This window comes from Rattus rattus, chromosome 2 (assembly GCF_011064425.1).
Source record: "Rattus rattus isolate New Zealand chromosome 2, Rrattus_CSIRO_v1, whole genome shotgun sequence".
NCBI classification, from domain to species: Eukaryota; Metazoa; Chordata; class Mammalia; order Rodentia; family Muridae; genus Rattus; species Rattus rattus.
In genome coordinates, this window is record NC_046155.1 from 160194964 (window position 1) to 160211370 (window position 16407).

At 43.1% G+C, this 16407-nt stretch overlaps 1 protein-coding gene across 1 annotated transcript; it reads right to left on the reverse strand.

The window, feature by feature from the left end:
- Positions 1-3699: 3699 nt before the first annotated feature.
- On the reverse strand, positions 3700-15673 carry LOC116893356 (zinc finger protein 33B-like). The gene is made up of 5 exons (XM_032895161.1): positions 15512-15673; positions 13647-13773; positions 9036-9128; positions 6902-7011; positions 3700-5976 (listed from the first exon to the last, which is right to left on the reverse strand). Exons 1-5 carry the CDS (start codon positions 15671-15673, stop codon positions 4639-4641), a joined length of 1830 nt encoding a protein of 609 aa, XP_032751052.1. The 3' UTR covers positions 3700-4638.
- Positions 15674-16407: the final 734 nt, after the last annotated feature.

Sequence of the window (16407 nt, forward strand, 5' to 3'; positions counted from 1 at the left end):
GGAATGCAAACCTTTACTCCCAGCACCAGGGAAGTAGAGGCAGAGGATCTCTGGGAGTTTGAGGCCAGCCTGGTTTATGTAGCGGGTTCCAGGAAAAGTAGGACCCTGTCTCAGGAAAGTAAAATACCAGTGGGCAGGACCAGAAATGAACTACCTTACAGGTCAGCTTTAGAGGACAGTTACAGTATTGCACTGTAGACCATACCGTAAGGCCTCAAGGGCTTGTAGTAGGCTGGAGCACAGCAAACATGGCAAAAGCGGGTCTCGCCTTTTCCCCTTCCCTCTCCCTTTCTAAACCGTTAGATTGCATTCCTAAAACTAGACCCCAAGGTCTATTCCCTTAATTGGCCCCTGACTCATTCCTGAGGCTTAAAGGTTCAACTGTCAAAACGTCAAAATGCAGTTATCAAAATTTCCCATTTTGACTAACCTCATGAAAATACCCAATCATAACTTGGCAACGTGTCCTAGCTCATTCTAACACAGGCCGCCCCTCCCCCTTAAAATTAACACTTGCAAAGCTATTTGTTGCTGTTTCTGGATTCAGATTCAGCTACCTTATCACAAAAAAAGTTTTGCTTTTTTTGTGATTGGTTTGTGTGTGGAACTTAATGCTGGTATGTATTCTGTTCCTAATCCCGAGGTCCAGAGGAGAGCACCCCACAGTGCTCCTTCAAGGCCCTAAATTGTGGAAGAGCATGCCTTCAGCTCTGAAAAGCCAATTTGTCAGTATAAATATCATGGCTGGGATCTTGAAGATGAAGAGCCTTCAGTTCAAGAAAAAGGTTTCTGATTCACAGGGACTTCCACACCCCCTCAGGGGGTGAGAGGGAGCTGAGGAGGAGAGCAGTATTCTACACAATCTAGCCAACCACCAGAGAGTCACAACACGAATACCAAATAAAGCTAAAGCTATAATCCATAGTCATTTTGGGTCTGGACATCATGGGTTTTTCTTTCTTGTCCTATCTGAGGCCTGGGGCCTAGGGCTCTCGAAGTCGCTGAGGAACGAATGTACTTTGGTGACCCTCTATGGGCCTTGATCCTGTTCATTTTCTCTGCCACTTAAAGAATTAAAACACAGGAAGAATTTCAGACACAGCAGGCCGTAACAGGTAGGAAAACTTGATGACAATTGAAGAGGCATGCGTGTGCACGTCCAACACACACACACACACACACACACACACACAGATTAAGGGATTCTGGGTCTCTGCATGGGTCGGTTTATCTCAATTCCTTTGTCCTGGTTGGTGCCTTGCCTTAGGCAAACTGAAACACTGGTTGCTAGGGTGAGGGATTCCAGCCTTCCTGTGTGGTCACAGAGGTCCACGGGTCTGGAAACCAGGTACCAGGAAAGGCAAACTTTGAGGTAAAGTTGTTGGCTGTAGCAGTGTTGTCTACCATCCAAGTAAGGTTGACTGGATAGAACCCGTATTCTGTGGGAAGGGAGTCGGCATCTTTAGTTATATACCCACCATTCCTAGAGAGACCTATTAGAACACTACTGCCAAGTGTTCATGTTTTTAAGCCATACTTTAGTTGGGAATGGCTACCTATAAAGAAAGCCTTGTTTTTCATCTTATGTAGATAGATTTTGTTGGCATGGAACTAACTATATAGCTGGGGGACGACCTTACATTCTTCTTCCTGTCCCTATCTCTGATTGCTTATATTACAGGATTCAACTTTTCCCAGCTTTTCATACATTCTTTTACACGTGTGGGGGGGGGGTGAGAGGGAAAGGGAGAGAGAAATAGTATCTCATTCATGTTGGCCTTGAACTTACTCTACAGCCCACACTGGCTTTCAAATTGTGAACCTACTGCCTTACCCAACAGAGTAGCTAAGGGCACAGGTGTCACCACACACATCTTCTCCTTTGTTTCCTAATTAGGACAGTAAAGTTTGATTTTAGGGCTCATATGGAGAACCCATGATAACATTATTCATATCCTGGTCCTTAGCTTAATTACATCTGCAAAAATGCTTATTCCTAAAGGGTTACATTTGCAGGTGCTAAGGAAGCTGCCCTCCAACCTACACATGTACATTGTGGAGCATGCATGCACACACACACACACACACACACACACACACACACACACACTAAATATAAGAATCCCATTAGCATTTCACTTTTAAATTAATTTATTCATTTACTTTACATCATATCAGCCTCACTCTCCCCTTTCTCCTATGAGAAGGGGAGCCCTCTCATGTTTATGATGTTATTTACTGTGCATATTTTATTCTGATTAAAATGTGCTCCTTATTCCTAAAGGCTTTGGATATCTTGTTTATTAGTTTTAATTGCATTTGCCTTATTAATAGTCTCCCACGCTTCCTTAAATAATTGATTAACCTATTTGGAAACACAATCACTATGTGCACATGGAATTTCTACCACGTTTATGTACTGAGTGTTTGATCTTAAAATTGTGGCACTATTTGGAGAAATATTTTAGACTTCTGATGGTGCAGTTCAGATGGTTAAGGGCATGGTTCTGAATAAAGCTGGTACCTTCTCTTTGGATTATTCTTTCTGACTTTATGTTTTTCTATATTATTTGTGTGTGCTGGGGATTACAATTATAAAGTACACTCGCAAAGGCAGGTGCCATGTTACGAGGTGTACTCTAAACTTCAACTGCTATATTTTTAGGCAAACTTCACATATTCTTTGTGGTTATGATGAAGACACTCAAGTAAATGAAGTCTACTATCTATAAAGCACATCAACTTAATAGTATATGTGGCCTTTAGTCAATTAATTTCAACTATGAAGCTCTGGTAATGACAGCAAATTCATCAAAACCTTGCCTAAAATGCTATGGTAGAGCATTTGCCTAGCACGCATGAGTCTGTGGGTTCCATCCAATGTGTTATAAAGAATAAAAATCTGAAAAAAAAATTGCCAAGTATATATTGGTAAGGAATATCACTATTTGGGTACAGTTTAACATTTTAATCTCCAATAGCACATTTAAATACGATTCTACTTGAAAATTAAGATGAAAATCACATACGCTGATGTTATGATGTACAATGTCTTAATGTATAAAGAATGTCTTGTACTTCTATTGGGTGTGAATGTTCTGTACGTGTGTGTGTGTGTGTGTGTGTGTGTGTGTGTGTGTGTGTGTGTGTACCAGTGAGGATGCAGAAGCCAGAGGACACATAGGCTACACATCAAGTGCTTGTCTCAAAGGTTAACAAGTATAAAAATGTAAACATATTTAAAATTCTCATGCCTGAGGAGGCATTCAATCTTGTGTACAGTTTGAACTGATTTACAAATGAACATGAACAAAAATATCCTAAATCAAGATGACACGTGAAAAGTTCTGTGTGCAGACACACAGCACAGGACTGATGAGCACACGGCCACTGAGCCGCATTTAAGACAAGTTAATGTGTGAGCTTCAAATGTGCTCTTGTGTTCATGAGCTTTCTGAGGGCTGGTAATGTGGGAAGCATGGCTAAGTGCCATTTCTAGAGTACCTATACTATAAATAGTTGGTGAATCCTTGTAAAAAGAGCTACCTGGACTACGGAGGCAAGAATGTTTTCATTTCAAGAATGTTACTGGAATCTTCTGTTTAATCTTCTGTGTTGGGTTTCTATTGCCAGATAAATTTCAAGTTTTGGCACTCTTTAGATTCCGAGGGTTTTAAACACATTGGTCACAATGTCTGACAGGGGAGAACGTCAAGAAGTCTTTTCTGCTTTATATCAAATAGAAGCTGCCTATGTTGCTAAGTTCAAGAATGTCTTCATACTGGAATCTTATGTTTAATCCTGTGTATTGGTTTAATGATTCCAGGTAAATTTCAAGTTCACTTCAAAAGTATTGGTACTCTTTATACTCTTCATATCTGGGAATTTATATGGGTTTTCAACACAGGGGCTGCAATGTCATAATTTGACATGGGCACTTCAACAAGGCTTTTCTACTTTATATCAAATGGAACCTGCCTATGTTGCTAAGTTCAATCTTCAATCGCTAAGTCCCAGTAAACCTGCAGTACCAGGACCTAGAATTGAAAGCATGAAATAATTCATCTCGCTTTGCTTTTTGCTCTATGTGACATATCACATAACAAGTTCCTAAATGTCCAATTTCTATCTCAAAATGTGTCTATTTTCACTAATGTCACTGGGCCTGCACCTGTAAAAGCTTTCGGGTGTGAACTGATGGGGTTTAATGTTCGAACGCCTTCCTCTGTTCTTTACGTTCTGTGTTACTCACCTACAATACACTGAAGTAATGGGAAGAATGAGAAAGCTATGGTATAGTTTTTAACTCCATAGGAGACAGCCCCATGCATGAACTCTCTTACACACAGTATGAGGAACATGCCTTCCAACAGTGTTTGCAGATAGACCCCAGTATAGGTTCATTGGTTGAGTAACCTGACTTACACTAGAAAATGTCCACAGGTTTTACATTAATCATTCCTGATGATACACTTCAGCAGGAGTTCATACATTCTTTACTCTCTTAGGCTTTCTCATCTGATTTGGAGTAAGGGATGCATGAGGGAGAAAAATGTCTGTATCTGCTACACTCACCACAGGGCTTCTCTCTTATTTCTTTCATACAGAGAGGTTGCGTTCGCCAGTATTATTTATACCTCATGACTCCTCGTGTGTATGAGTTCTTTGATGTCGAGTGAGCTGTCTCTTAAAGTAGTAAGTCTTCCTACACTGTTCACATGCATAAGGCTTCTCACCCGTATGAATTCTCTGATGCTGAGTGAGGTGTGACATCCAGGAGAAAGCTTTCCCACACTCTGCACAACGAAATGACTTCTCACTTGCATGAGTTTTCTGATGGAGAGAAAGATGTTTCTTGGAGAAAAATGCTTTCCTGCATTCTGTACATTGATAGGGCTTCTCGCCCGTATGGACTCTATGATGCTCAATGAGCAGGTACTTGTTATAGAACGCCTTCCCACACTCTTTACATGCGTAGGGCTTCTCGCCCGTATGAGTTTTCTGATGTGCAGTGAGCCCAGGCTTGCTGTAGAATGTTTTGCCACACTGCTTACACTCATAGGGCTTCTCATCAGTGTGAATTCTCTGATGTAGAGCAAGCTGTGCCTGAGAGTAGAATGCCTTCCTGCACTGTGAGCACGGATAAAGCTTTTTATTTACATGAGTTCTCTGGTGCACGGTGAGGTGGGACTTGCAGTAAAAGGCTTTACCACATTGTTTACATTCAAAGGGCTTCTCCCCACTGTGGATTTTCTGATGCACAGCCAGGTTGGACCTCCAGTTGAAAGCTTTACCACACTGTCTACATTTAAAGCGCTTTTCAGGACTATGAGTTTTCTGATGATGGGTAAGTTGTTTCTTAAAGTAGAAAGCTTCAGGGCACTGCGTACATTCATAGCGCTTCTCCCCCGTATGGCTTTTTTGGTGCTGTGTGAGTTGGGACTTATAGTAAAAATCTTTTCTACATTCTGTACATTCATGACGCTTCTCACCCGTATGACTTCTGTGATGGACAGTGAGGTGTGATTTATAGCTGAAAGATTTTCCACATTCCGTACACTCATAAGGCTTCTCACCTGTGTGACTTCTTTGATGCTCAATGATTTGTGACTTGTAGTAGAAATATTTCCCACATTCGAGACATTTGTAGGGCTTCTCATCTCTGGGAGTGCTCTGATGCTGACACTTGGTGTGGGAGGCTTTCCCACATCCTGAGTTTTCATATGGCTTCTCCCCTCTGTGACTTCTCTGTCCCCTCACCTGTGACTTCCTGTGCTGTCTGTGTGTACACAGCGTCTCCTCATTGAGAGGCCTCTGACAGTGACTGAGAGGTGACTTATGACGACCGCTTTTCTTATGTGTGTGACTCCTCCGACCCCTCATGTGCTGAGGCTGCTGGATCAATGCCCTCACACATCCTTTATCTTCATCGGATGCTGTCCCGGGTTGGAGTTTCCGGGCCACCTTCAGGTCTGCCTTGAACGAGAGGACTCAGTTATATTTCATAGAGCAACAGGGCTTTTTCCTAGAATGTGCTTTCTGATTTTGGTTTAGAATATATAAGGATTTCACATATTTACTCAGTTTACCGGAGATCTCTTTAATGTGGAAATATATTTACAAATAATATTAATTGCCTTTATGTAAAACAATATACAAAAATATTGAAAATGTCACTGTGAACTTTGACTGAGGTTTTGGCAAATCAGTTTGATCATGGTGTCAGAATAATTTTCCACTATCATTAACCTTATCCCATTCTTCTACCGCTGCCTCTTAACAGCTACACAATAGAGAACGACACTAAGCTACGGGTTCCTTTCTGACTGTGTGTGAGGGTACATTTGTGCATGCATGAGTTTAAATGTATCTCTGTGCACATGTGTGTCTGTGTGTGCATGTGTGAGGTCCCTGGAGGCTGATGGCCAATGTCTTCGTAAGTCACTAGTCACCCTAGTTTTTGAGATCAGGTCTCTCACTGGACCTGACAGCAAACCCCAGTGAACCTAAGCTCTCCTATTTTCATGGCACTGGTTAAAGACACATGGTGTCCAAACCAGCTTTAGACACGGGGGATGAGGACCCAAACTGAAGACCTCATGCTTCTCTACAACAAGCATCTCACCGAGTTAGCCATCTTCCCATGCCCGAGTTACTGTCTTTTATCTTTCAAATGACATTTCTGTTTGTGTGTATCCATACTCACACAGGGCACACACGCGAAGCTCAGAGAACAAGCTTCAGGGCTTCCCTCATTAGCCACCGTAAGGAGCACAGGTCCCATCACACCTGAGCCATCTCCTTGCTCTGGGTTAGGTTCTTGAAACATTGCTAAGTAATTTCCAACATACATGCTCAGATCTGAAATACGATAAGAGCTCATGTTAAATATTTTACTTACTTTAACACTTTTGTCATTCGGCGTCTGGGTGTTGGCAATTTCAACTTGCCACAAATGTCCTTTGTGATTTTCCTGGTCATTCGCATCCTGGGCAGGCATTTTATGAATACCTAAAATGATATTAAAAAATACCACTGTCCATGAATAATTCTGAAATCTGTTTCATGTAACTCAAATACGAAAGTGTGTCTTCTCATCCTTATGGAAAGCATAAAATAATACTGCCTTGTGATAACAGTACACATTTTCAGTTCTTTTGGAGAATACAATAAATTTCATTTATTTCGCGTTGCATGTATGACACCACGGCCAGCACAATCTGATTCTTTTCAGTTAGGGAATGCATCTGAAATTATCATCATCTTTTTTAATGGGACCAATGATGAGTGCTGAGAATGACATCATACCTTTGTATTGTGAACATGGGACTTGAAGGTTGGCCACTGCACCCATGACTTCATCATGTATGTATGCAGGATGGCATGCTTGCCTCATAGGGCTGTTCTATGTCTCACGTCTGAAAACCCCACAGTAGGTGGGTAATTCTCTATTATCACCAACTATGTGTATGGGTTCTTTTTTCATATATTCATAAAATAGTACTCCTATACTGGCAAATGTATTTTTTTATCTATATGATGCGTGTCCATTCTGGGTACTGCTGCTTAGAAAATTTAAATTTAAAACACAGGCATTCATTTTCTGTTGTACTCCTAGGTGGCTTAGGGTTATTTGGAGGCAATTTTTTTTTTTTTTTTGTTCTTTTTTCGAGTTGGGGACCGAACCCAGGGCCTTTGCGCCTAGGTAAGCGCCTACCACTGAGCTAAATCCCCAACCCCTGGAGGCAATTTTAAATTACAGTTTTCTTCGGTTTCTTCTCGCCGTGTCCATTATTCGTATGTAGAAAAGATGCTGAAATCTAAGGATGAAGTTCAGCTGGTAGCACGTTTGCACAGCACACATACAGCCCTGGTTTCAATCCCCAGCACCACATAAAGGACCCATGGTGGTACCCATTTCAGAAATTCAAGAGATCCTCCCCAAGATAGTAAAGTTGAGGTCGTCATGGGCTGCATGAGACGCTGCTGGGAGAACTATCTCAGGACTACGGAGCTTGGCTGGCACATGTGAGACATAGAACTTATTCTTAACCATAAAGGGAGGGAGGAAAAGCTGCAGACTCGCTCTATCGATTGTATAACCCGTTGCTTGCAGGTAATGTTTAGGAGCCGTATGGACAGCTGAGCCTCCTGGGGCACGCCTTTAGTCCCAGCACGTGGGGTGCAGAGGCAGGAGGATCTCTCAGTTCAGTGCCAGCCTGGTCTACAGACAGTGCCAGGACAGTCAGAGCAACACAATCACTGTCTTGAAAGACCAACCAACCAAAAAAGAAGAAATATATAAGAGAAAATAAAAATGAAACGGGGACAGATAAGGAAAGCAGAAAAGAGGGTTAGGTAACAGGAAAATAAAAACAAAAATAAAATGGAATGGAATCCATGAAAGAGGAACAGAAAACCTCAGAAGAAATGCATCTGGTGGAAAAATAAAAAGTACAAAGTTATATAAGCCTGAAAGGAAGGGAGAAAAAAAGCAGAAGAACTGAATCAAAAAAGAATTAAAGGGGTTGGGGATTTAGCTCAGTGGTAGAGCGTTTGCCTAGCAAGCGCAAGGCCCTGGGTTCGGTCCCCAGCTCCGAAAAAAAGAAAAAAGAAAAAAAAAAGAATTAAAAACACTAACCATAAATTAAAGAAGGGGGGCGTTTTTATCTGTCTTCTCTGAGAGTACTATCTATTAGGAGCCGATGAAGTGTGGCAGCTTTGGGCGTGTGACTAAGCTCTAATCTGAGTCCTCTGTTCTCACCTTACCACATGGTGCTGTTTGGCAGCTGGCCTCATTGATGGTCTGTGTCAGCAATGGGGCATCATTCAGCTAAAAACTTGCATGTTTTCATGTGAGGAAAACACACCAGAAACAACCAAAAGCTAGGCGATGGGCTGATCCAGCTAATTCTTTCCAGAAACTACAAAAATGAAGGGTCTGGTCAGGAAGGTGGTAAGAAGCCTTCAACATGACCACCCTGGTAACTGTCCTCTTCTCGCTGCCCTCCTTTGCTCAGGATTCACTCACTGACCTGGAAGGCTGCGGACAGAGGAGTCTACCACAGGCCGTGGCCCAAATCCATGCTCCAACTTGAAGATCACCTCAGGTTTGGTCATGCACCGTCCTGTAAGTGGTGAAGAATAAACAAGTTTTGCAAAGGTGTTGGGTGCCGTCCACTGATGAAAGACAAAATTCAGGACCTGTGCTTCTATCAGTGAAATTCCTCAGAGGGTTTACACTTACATTCTTCACTGACTGGAGTATCATCTTCAAGCAGCATCATGATTTCCAGAAATTTTAAGAAATCAAGTGAATAGGAAACATAAGAGAATATTTAATACAAATTCTACAATGGACTGAAGAGATGCTTCAGTGGTTAAGTAAATTTGCTAATCACACAGATGACCTTGGTTCTGCTCGGCAACCATATCAGTTGGCACACAGCGCCTGTAAGTCTAGTTCCAGGAAACCTGACACCCTCTTTTCTGTCTGTTCAAAATGAATGCACATGGTATAAATAAAAATAAACTTTAAAAAGGTTTTAAAGAAAATAAATTACTAGGTATGGTGGAACACGTACTTAATCCAAGCACCTGGAAAGAAGAGGCAGACAGATCTCTTTGAGTTAAAGGTCAGCCTGGTCTATGTAATGAGTTCCAGGCCAGCCAGGGCTATGTAGCAAGATTCTTTTTCAAAAATAAATAAACTAAATAACCCAGGCAGAGTTTAAAAATCAATAGAAGGTAAGGATCACTCAATATACATGTATCATATGGAAAAGAAAACGTCTTCCCTGTGTTTCCTAGAAGACAAGGCAACAAAACACAAAACAAACTGGAGAGACGAGTCACACACTAGCAAGTGACAGTCGCATTATAGTCAAACAGACACAGTTGTCACACACCAGCAAGTGACTGTCACAGTACAGTCAGACACAGTGTCACACACCAGCAGTGATTGTCACATTATAGTCAAACAGACGCAGTTGTCACACACCAGCAAGTCACTGTCACAGTATAGTCAGACACAGTGTCACACACCAGCAAGTGACTGTCACAGTATAGTCAAACAGGCACAACTAAGAGAATTTCAACACTCTAGAGGAAAGCTTAAACTGGGATGTAGTGGCACAGGCCTTAAATCCAAGTTCTCAGGCAGAAGCAGACACAGACAGATCTCTGAGTTGGATTGAGGCCAGCCTGGTTTTCAGAATGTGTTCCAGGACAGCCAAGGCTCCAAAGAGAACCCTTGTCTCAAAAAATCAAAAAGGAGGAGGAAGGGGGAGTGAGAGGGGGAGGGGAGGGGAGGGCTAAGGTGCAGGAGGAGGACGAAGAGGAGAGGGAGTCAGCCTATTGCTGCACATAGAAGAACACCCCTTAGCTGTGTGCTTAGCTGTCACCACACTCCCCAGCATCACAATGACTTCAAAGCTTCACATGGACACAGCAACCAACTGCAGGTACAAAAACCCCAGTCAACACAGGCACAAAAATTCTCAACAAAATAGAAAATCAACCAGCTCATAAAGCAGCTAGAAGCTATGGTCATGTGCCATTCATACTAGGACTGCAGCACTCACCATATGGAAACGGGAAACATCCATGCACTATATAATGAACAGCCACATTTCTACATCAGTGGCGCCTGCCTTTAATTGCAGAGGAGTTGGGGCAAGTCCATTTCTGAGTTCCAAGCTAGTTAGGTTTGCATAGGGAGACCCTGTCTCAAAACCCACAACCAACACAACAGTAATAGCCATGTGCATACAATGGATGCATTAAAGGCACTGTTCTGTTCAGAGACAAATCTCAGCAAACTATAACATGGCTGTCTACACACACCAAGGCCACAGCCCACAGCCTGGGGAGTACAGCAAGCCTGAGATGATGTCCTCTAGGAACACAGCAGGATGTGGACTTTCACCAATCTCGCACTTTAGTAATAAGGTCTACAGACATATATACCTGGTATATATAAGGTAAGGAAACAAAAACACCTAAAGCAAAAAGAGGAACGTAAAGTTGAGCTTACCTATAAATCAGGCTGTAAAGAGAAAGAAAACCTTAGACTCCAAACAGACATTGAAGGCTACAGTGGAAAAACTACCCCTCCACCCCCAACCTCCCATAAATAAAAAGTCTTGGCAGGAAGCCATTGAAAAGAGCCTTTAAAAGTTGTGATAAGGATTTTGATGTGTAGCTCTTCACGGCTGATGACTTCTGGGGGTGGCATTGGAGTTACAGAAGACTGTAAACCGCCACGTGTGTGCTGGGAATCAACTTGAATCCTTAGTGAGAACAACAACGATTTAGGTTCAACAAGTCCACTTTTAAATTTTGTTTACTACATGTATTTATCTCTCTCTCTCTCTCTCTCCCTCTCTCTCTCTCTCTCTCTGTGTGTGTGTGTGTGTGTGTGTGTGTGTGTGTGTGTGTGTGTGTGTGTGTGTGTATGTCTGAGCATGAATATGCCATGTCATACATGTGGAAGATGGAGAACTACTAGCAGGTACTTCGCTCATTCCACACGGTGGTCCTGGGGATTGAACCTGGGTGGTCAGGCTTGGCAGCAAGCACCTGTACATACTGAGCCAGCTCACCGGCCCCACAACTCTGTTTTATACAAACAAAGGGGTCAAGATACTTACATTCATTGTCTAGTCCCAAACAGTCAGCCCTGAAGGCACACATATAAATAACACTACATGACCCAACACGAGGCAGAGGTAGGTGGATCTGAAGTCTACCCAGTCTGCTCTCTAGAGTCCCAGGATACCCAGGGCTACACAGAGAATCCTTGTCTCAACAAACAAACTTAAATGGGAGGGGCAGAGTAGATGGCTCAGTGGTAGACAGCACTAAGTGCTCCTGCAGAGAACCGGAATTCAGTTTGCCCTACCCATAGGACAGCTCACAACCATCTGTAACTCCAGTTCCATATCTGATGCCCCTTTCTGACCCTTGCCCCACAGGCTCCTGGACACACAGATACACACTCAGACACACACGCATAAAATAAATATTTTAAAAATATATTTAAAGGCCAACTTCAGTTATGTAGTATACAAGCTGAGATAAACTAGACACAGGATTAGACTTTCATATGATAGTGATTACGCCCAATAGTAAAACCTTGTTTCAGAACCCCACTTCCCCAGGGGATTAAACATGAATCACATTCCACTAGGGGTTATAGAAAAATACTTTAAGTAGCAACACTTTAAATAGTGACTTCCCATTTCAATATAATCCTAATTTTAATACCAACGATATTCTTCAGAAATAGAAAAACAACCCAAGATTACAACTAACACATTCAAGGAACAATATTGCCAGTGTCAGAGCAACCCCAAGGAACAACCCAGAAGTCCCTGTAATAGCAACACAATCATAGAAACAAAAACACCAAGGCACTGGCATAAAGACACACGCGCACGCACAATATAACAATTAGATAACCTAAGTATAAAAGCCTGCATGTAGGGGTTGGGGATTTAGCTCAGTGGTAGGGCGTTTGCCTAGGAAGCACAAGGCCCTGTTCGGTCCCCAGCTCCAAAAAAAAAAAAAAAAAAAAAAAAAAAAAAAAAAAAAAAAAAGCCTGCATGTTCAGTGCTATTCTCTGGATCTAAAATGTCCTCCAAAGGCGAGATGCTCAATTCTTGGGCACCAGCCTGTGGTGACGTTAGTAGATAACATATTTACTATGCCACAGAGACTAGCACTACTCACTGAAGTGAATGAGGTCTCACGGTGATGTGCACACATGGGAGTGGGTTATAGGAAGCTACAGTGCTGTGATTTGCTCTGAGCTTAAAGTCCAGTAGCAGTGGTGACCAGCAGGAGACTCCTATCCACAGTCATGGCAACACTGGAACACTAGTGCATGCCTAGCTCTGGGATGATGATATATCATGGGTCTCTGGAAATTTCCACACAGGGCTGTCACAAACACGACCAACCTTCCATTCAGGACCGGCTTTCAGACAACTATGTGACAGGTGTAACCTGAGTAGGGGTCGACCTCTTAGTGCTACGATTGTCTGAATGCCCTTGTTCTCCAAGGATCCCAGTAAATTCACTTATTGTCTACGATGGAATTGATGGACCTTTCTTTTGGTTTATCTACTCACTTCATAGTTGTGAACAGAAGTTTCCTTATGTCTGCCTCGGAAAATGAAAAACATAATCTAAATGTCATAATCTATATGTCACAAAACATCCCACTTCCAACAACAAAAACAAACAAAACACATACCCCAAACAAACAAAATAAAACAAACAAACAAAGAAACCCTGGACAGTGCGTATCTTATTTGCAAGTGACGTTTACTGTGCTGCAGTAGTGAGAAAAGTAAAGAGCAAAAACAAAACAACAACAAGAAACCAGCAATACTTAGAATACTAAAAACATCCAGGGGAGAGGAATGGGCAGAAGACAGGGAATTCTTACTGAGATGCATATGGGAGTAATGAGTAAGCCCAGCCTCCCAACACAGGGTTTCTTTCTGTAGACCCAGCTGCTCAGATACTCACTCTGTAGCACAGGCAGTCTTGAATACTCTGTCCCCCCACAAAGCCAACAATAATTCCTAAAATTACCATCTAAAAATGCAGTTGGTACTGAGGGTTACAGCCAGCCTTACCCAAGAACAGGAGGCTGCTGTAGTTCTCCAGCATCACGTCCCTGTAGAGTCTCCTCTGTGCCACATCCAGATGCTGCCATTCATCCCAGGTGAAGTCCACAGCAACATCTTCAAATGACACGGAACCCTGCAATGACGCATTTCTTTTAAGCCACAGGTACTCGGCGTTGGGAGCCTAAATTCTCTTGATGTGGCTTCACTATCCTCTGTGTGGTTTTCCCTGAAGGCTTGACAGGATGTGGAATCACAGAAGGGAACCTCAACGACAAATTGTCCAGCTTATGTGGGCATGAGTTAGCATGTTTTAAAAAGTAGTTTAACTGAGGTGAAAGGACCCATCCACTGTGGATGCTACGGTCTCAAGGGCTGAGTCCTGAGTGTTAAGAAATGGAGAGAGAGAGCTAAACGTCAAATATTCCTTGTTCCCTGTGCTTTGACTATGGATCCAGGAGCTAGCTCAATCTCCTGACACTATGATTTGTACAAATGTGTGGAAGGAAACGAGTGTGACTAGAGGGAAACCCTAGCACTCTGTTGTAAAGATTGTTAAATGATGCAGCACTAACCTCAGTCCTGGTCAGAGAAGCTTGCTTATAGTAGGGAACGGTTAATACAGAGACTTGTGACTGGGCAGAATGACAAGAATAAGTGACCGCTGACAGTTCAGCCATACATGGGCGTCTATTCTCACCCTCTCCAAGGTTCAGGGACCACACTGAGCGGCCATGGAAAGTGTAAGAGTCGGCCTCTGGGGAGGAGTCCTGGGAAACACTGTTGGGAATGACCCAGCTACTGCACCCAGGAAGTCACCCCTGCAGTGTCTACTTCACAAGACAAGGCCCACCGACATTCAGTCGTGGATGGAGAAGGGCACACAAGGCCCCACTTCCCTAGGTACTCAATAGACACTGGAGAGGATATCATATTTTCATTGGTGTGGTCAGTGGGAAGGTGCCTTTGCTCCAGTAAATAAGCCCTCCCTATGCAAAAATATCCTAGAAAATGTAGTGGGACACACACACACACACACACACACACACACACACACACGTAGTAGAGAGGTTTGTTGTGAAGAGACAACTGGGTATGTGGAAGTACATCATATACGTGTATAATTTTTAAAGCAGGAGAGTATAAGATCAGTACGGCTATTTTATCATGTAATATATTGGTCATTTCATAAAAATAATTGTGGGGTTGGGGATTTAGCTCAGTGGTAGAGCGCTTGCCTAGCAAGCGCAAGGCCCTGGGTTCGGTCCCCAGCTCCGAAAAAAAGAAAAAAGAAAAAAAAATAATTGAACAGGGTTGGAACTCAACAACTAAAATTACTGTCTGCTGGTGCAGGGGACCAGGTTCAGTTCACAGCATCCACATGGTGGCTCACAACGTCTGTAACTGTAGTCCAGTGGAGCTGATGTCCTCTTCTGGTCTCCAAAGCTACTTGGTACTCATGTGGTGGGCAAACAAACATACATGTAAAATAAAAATACCATTTTAAAATAAAAAAAATTAAATTAAACAGCGATGACGTGACAGTAGAGATAAAACAGAGTCCGGTCACAGGCCTAAGTCCAGCCCACCTCCCCAGGTATGGTGAGTAAGAGGAGGGGCTAAAGATTCAATCGGCCACTGTCTGCTCCTGAACAAGCATTTCCTTAAGTGAGAAACTAAAGACAAGTCCGCGACAGAAAAGCCACAGTACTGGCCGGCGATCGTGCACCTGGATTTAAGAGAGTCGGGTTCAAAAACCATAAAGACACGGAGACAGACACACAAACCCAGACGCGCACTCAGAACCCAGGGCAGAAAACACAGCGCGAGTCCAGGAACGCACTGGCCTAGATGCTGGGACGACTGCACTTTACGCAGCGCGCCTTTCTCGGCTGCCCCGGCCCAGATGCTCGAAAAGCCATCAGCCCTGGCAGGTGCCGGGCAGGACAGGACAGTCCGGAGGGGTCAGGCAGGAAGGTGCTGTGCGCCAAAACTGAGCCCAGGTCCAGACGCTGTGCGCTTACCACGCTTACCATTTCCGGTTCCTGAATACCAGTGTCCTAATTATGGAGCTTCCCTCAGCAGGGAGCAGCCAGACACTGGCGACAGGACAAGGCAGAGATTCCCAGAGACGGAGAGGGAGAAGAAGCACCTGACAGAGGTTAGCTTGGGTCAGGGTGGGTAGAAGTGGGAGAAGAAAAAAGAACCTTAGAACAAAGCCAGCTCCCTATCTGTCAGGGAATCTGATTGGATGCTCTTTTAACATTGCTTTTGATTGGACAGGGCTTCAGACCTTAGACTCCAGAGTGGAGGGCTAGAGGAGAAGGGAGTGTATGGGCATTGCCCCCAAAAGCCAGAGAGGTTGTAGGATGCCTCCTGGGCAAGCCCTGGCCTCATGGAAAGACTGACTAGTTTTTGTTAAAGAATATTTTAAGGCAGAAGCCTTTCCACAATTAATTGAATATTCCAGGTTAACCTTCTACGTAAGGTTATATCAGCTAATGTTGATATACAAGTGTTTCTTATTCATAAGTGGAAATATCAGCCTCAACAAAAATCAGACACAGGCTGAGATTTTTTGGGTTAATATGTAAAAACTCCCAGGGTTTTTTTTTTTTTTTCCTTTCTTTCATATTCAAATAAGAAGCAGGATTTTTTTCTCTCTCTCTCTCTCTCATACCTGTTGGTGGTGTCAAAGGTAAAAAAAAAAACGCTTCAGTGATAAGGGAGATGGCTTTTAGTGGCAAACGTTAGGTATGTTAATTGCTTC

Bases quoted from the DNA above. Each gene is read 5' to 3' on its own strand.
- LOC116893356 (XM_032895161.1), bottom strand. From the start codon at position 15,673: ATGGTAAGCGTGGTAAGCGCACAGCGTCTGGACCTGGGCTCAGTTTTG. The intron at 9,129-13,646 runs GTAAGGCTGGCT...CACCACTTACAG, and splicing joins CAGCAGCCTCCTGTTCTTGG to GACGGTGCATGACCAAACCT. The intron at 5,977-6,901 runs GTAAGTAAAATA...CTCTCGTTCAAG, and splicing joins CGAATGACAAAAGTGTTAAA to GCAGACCTGAAGGTGGCCCG.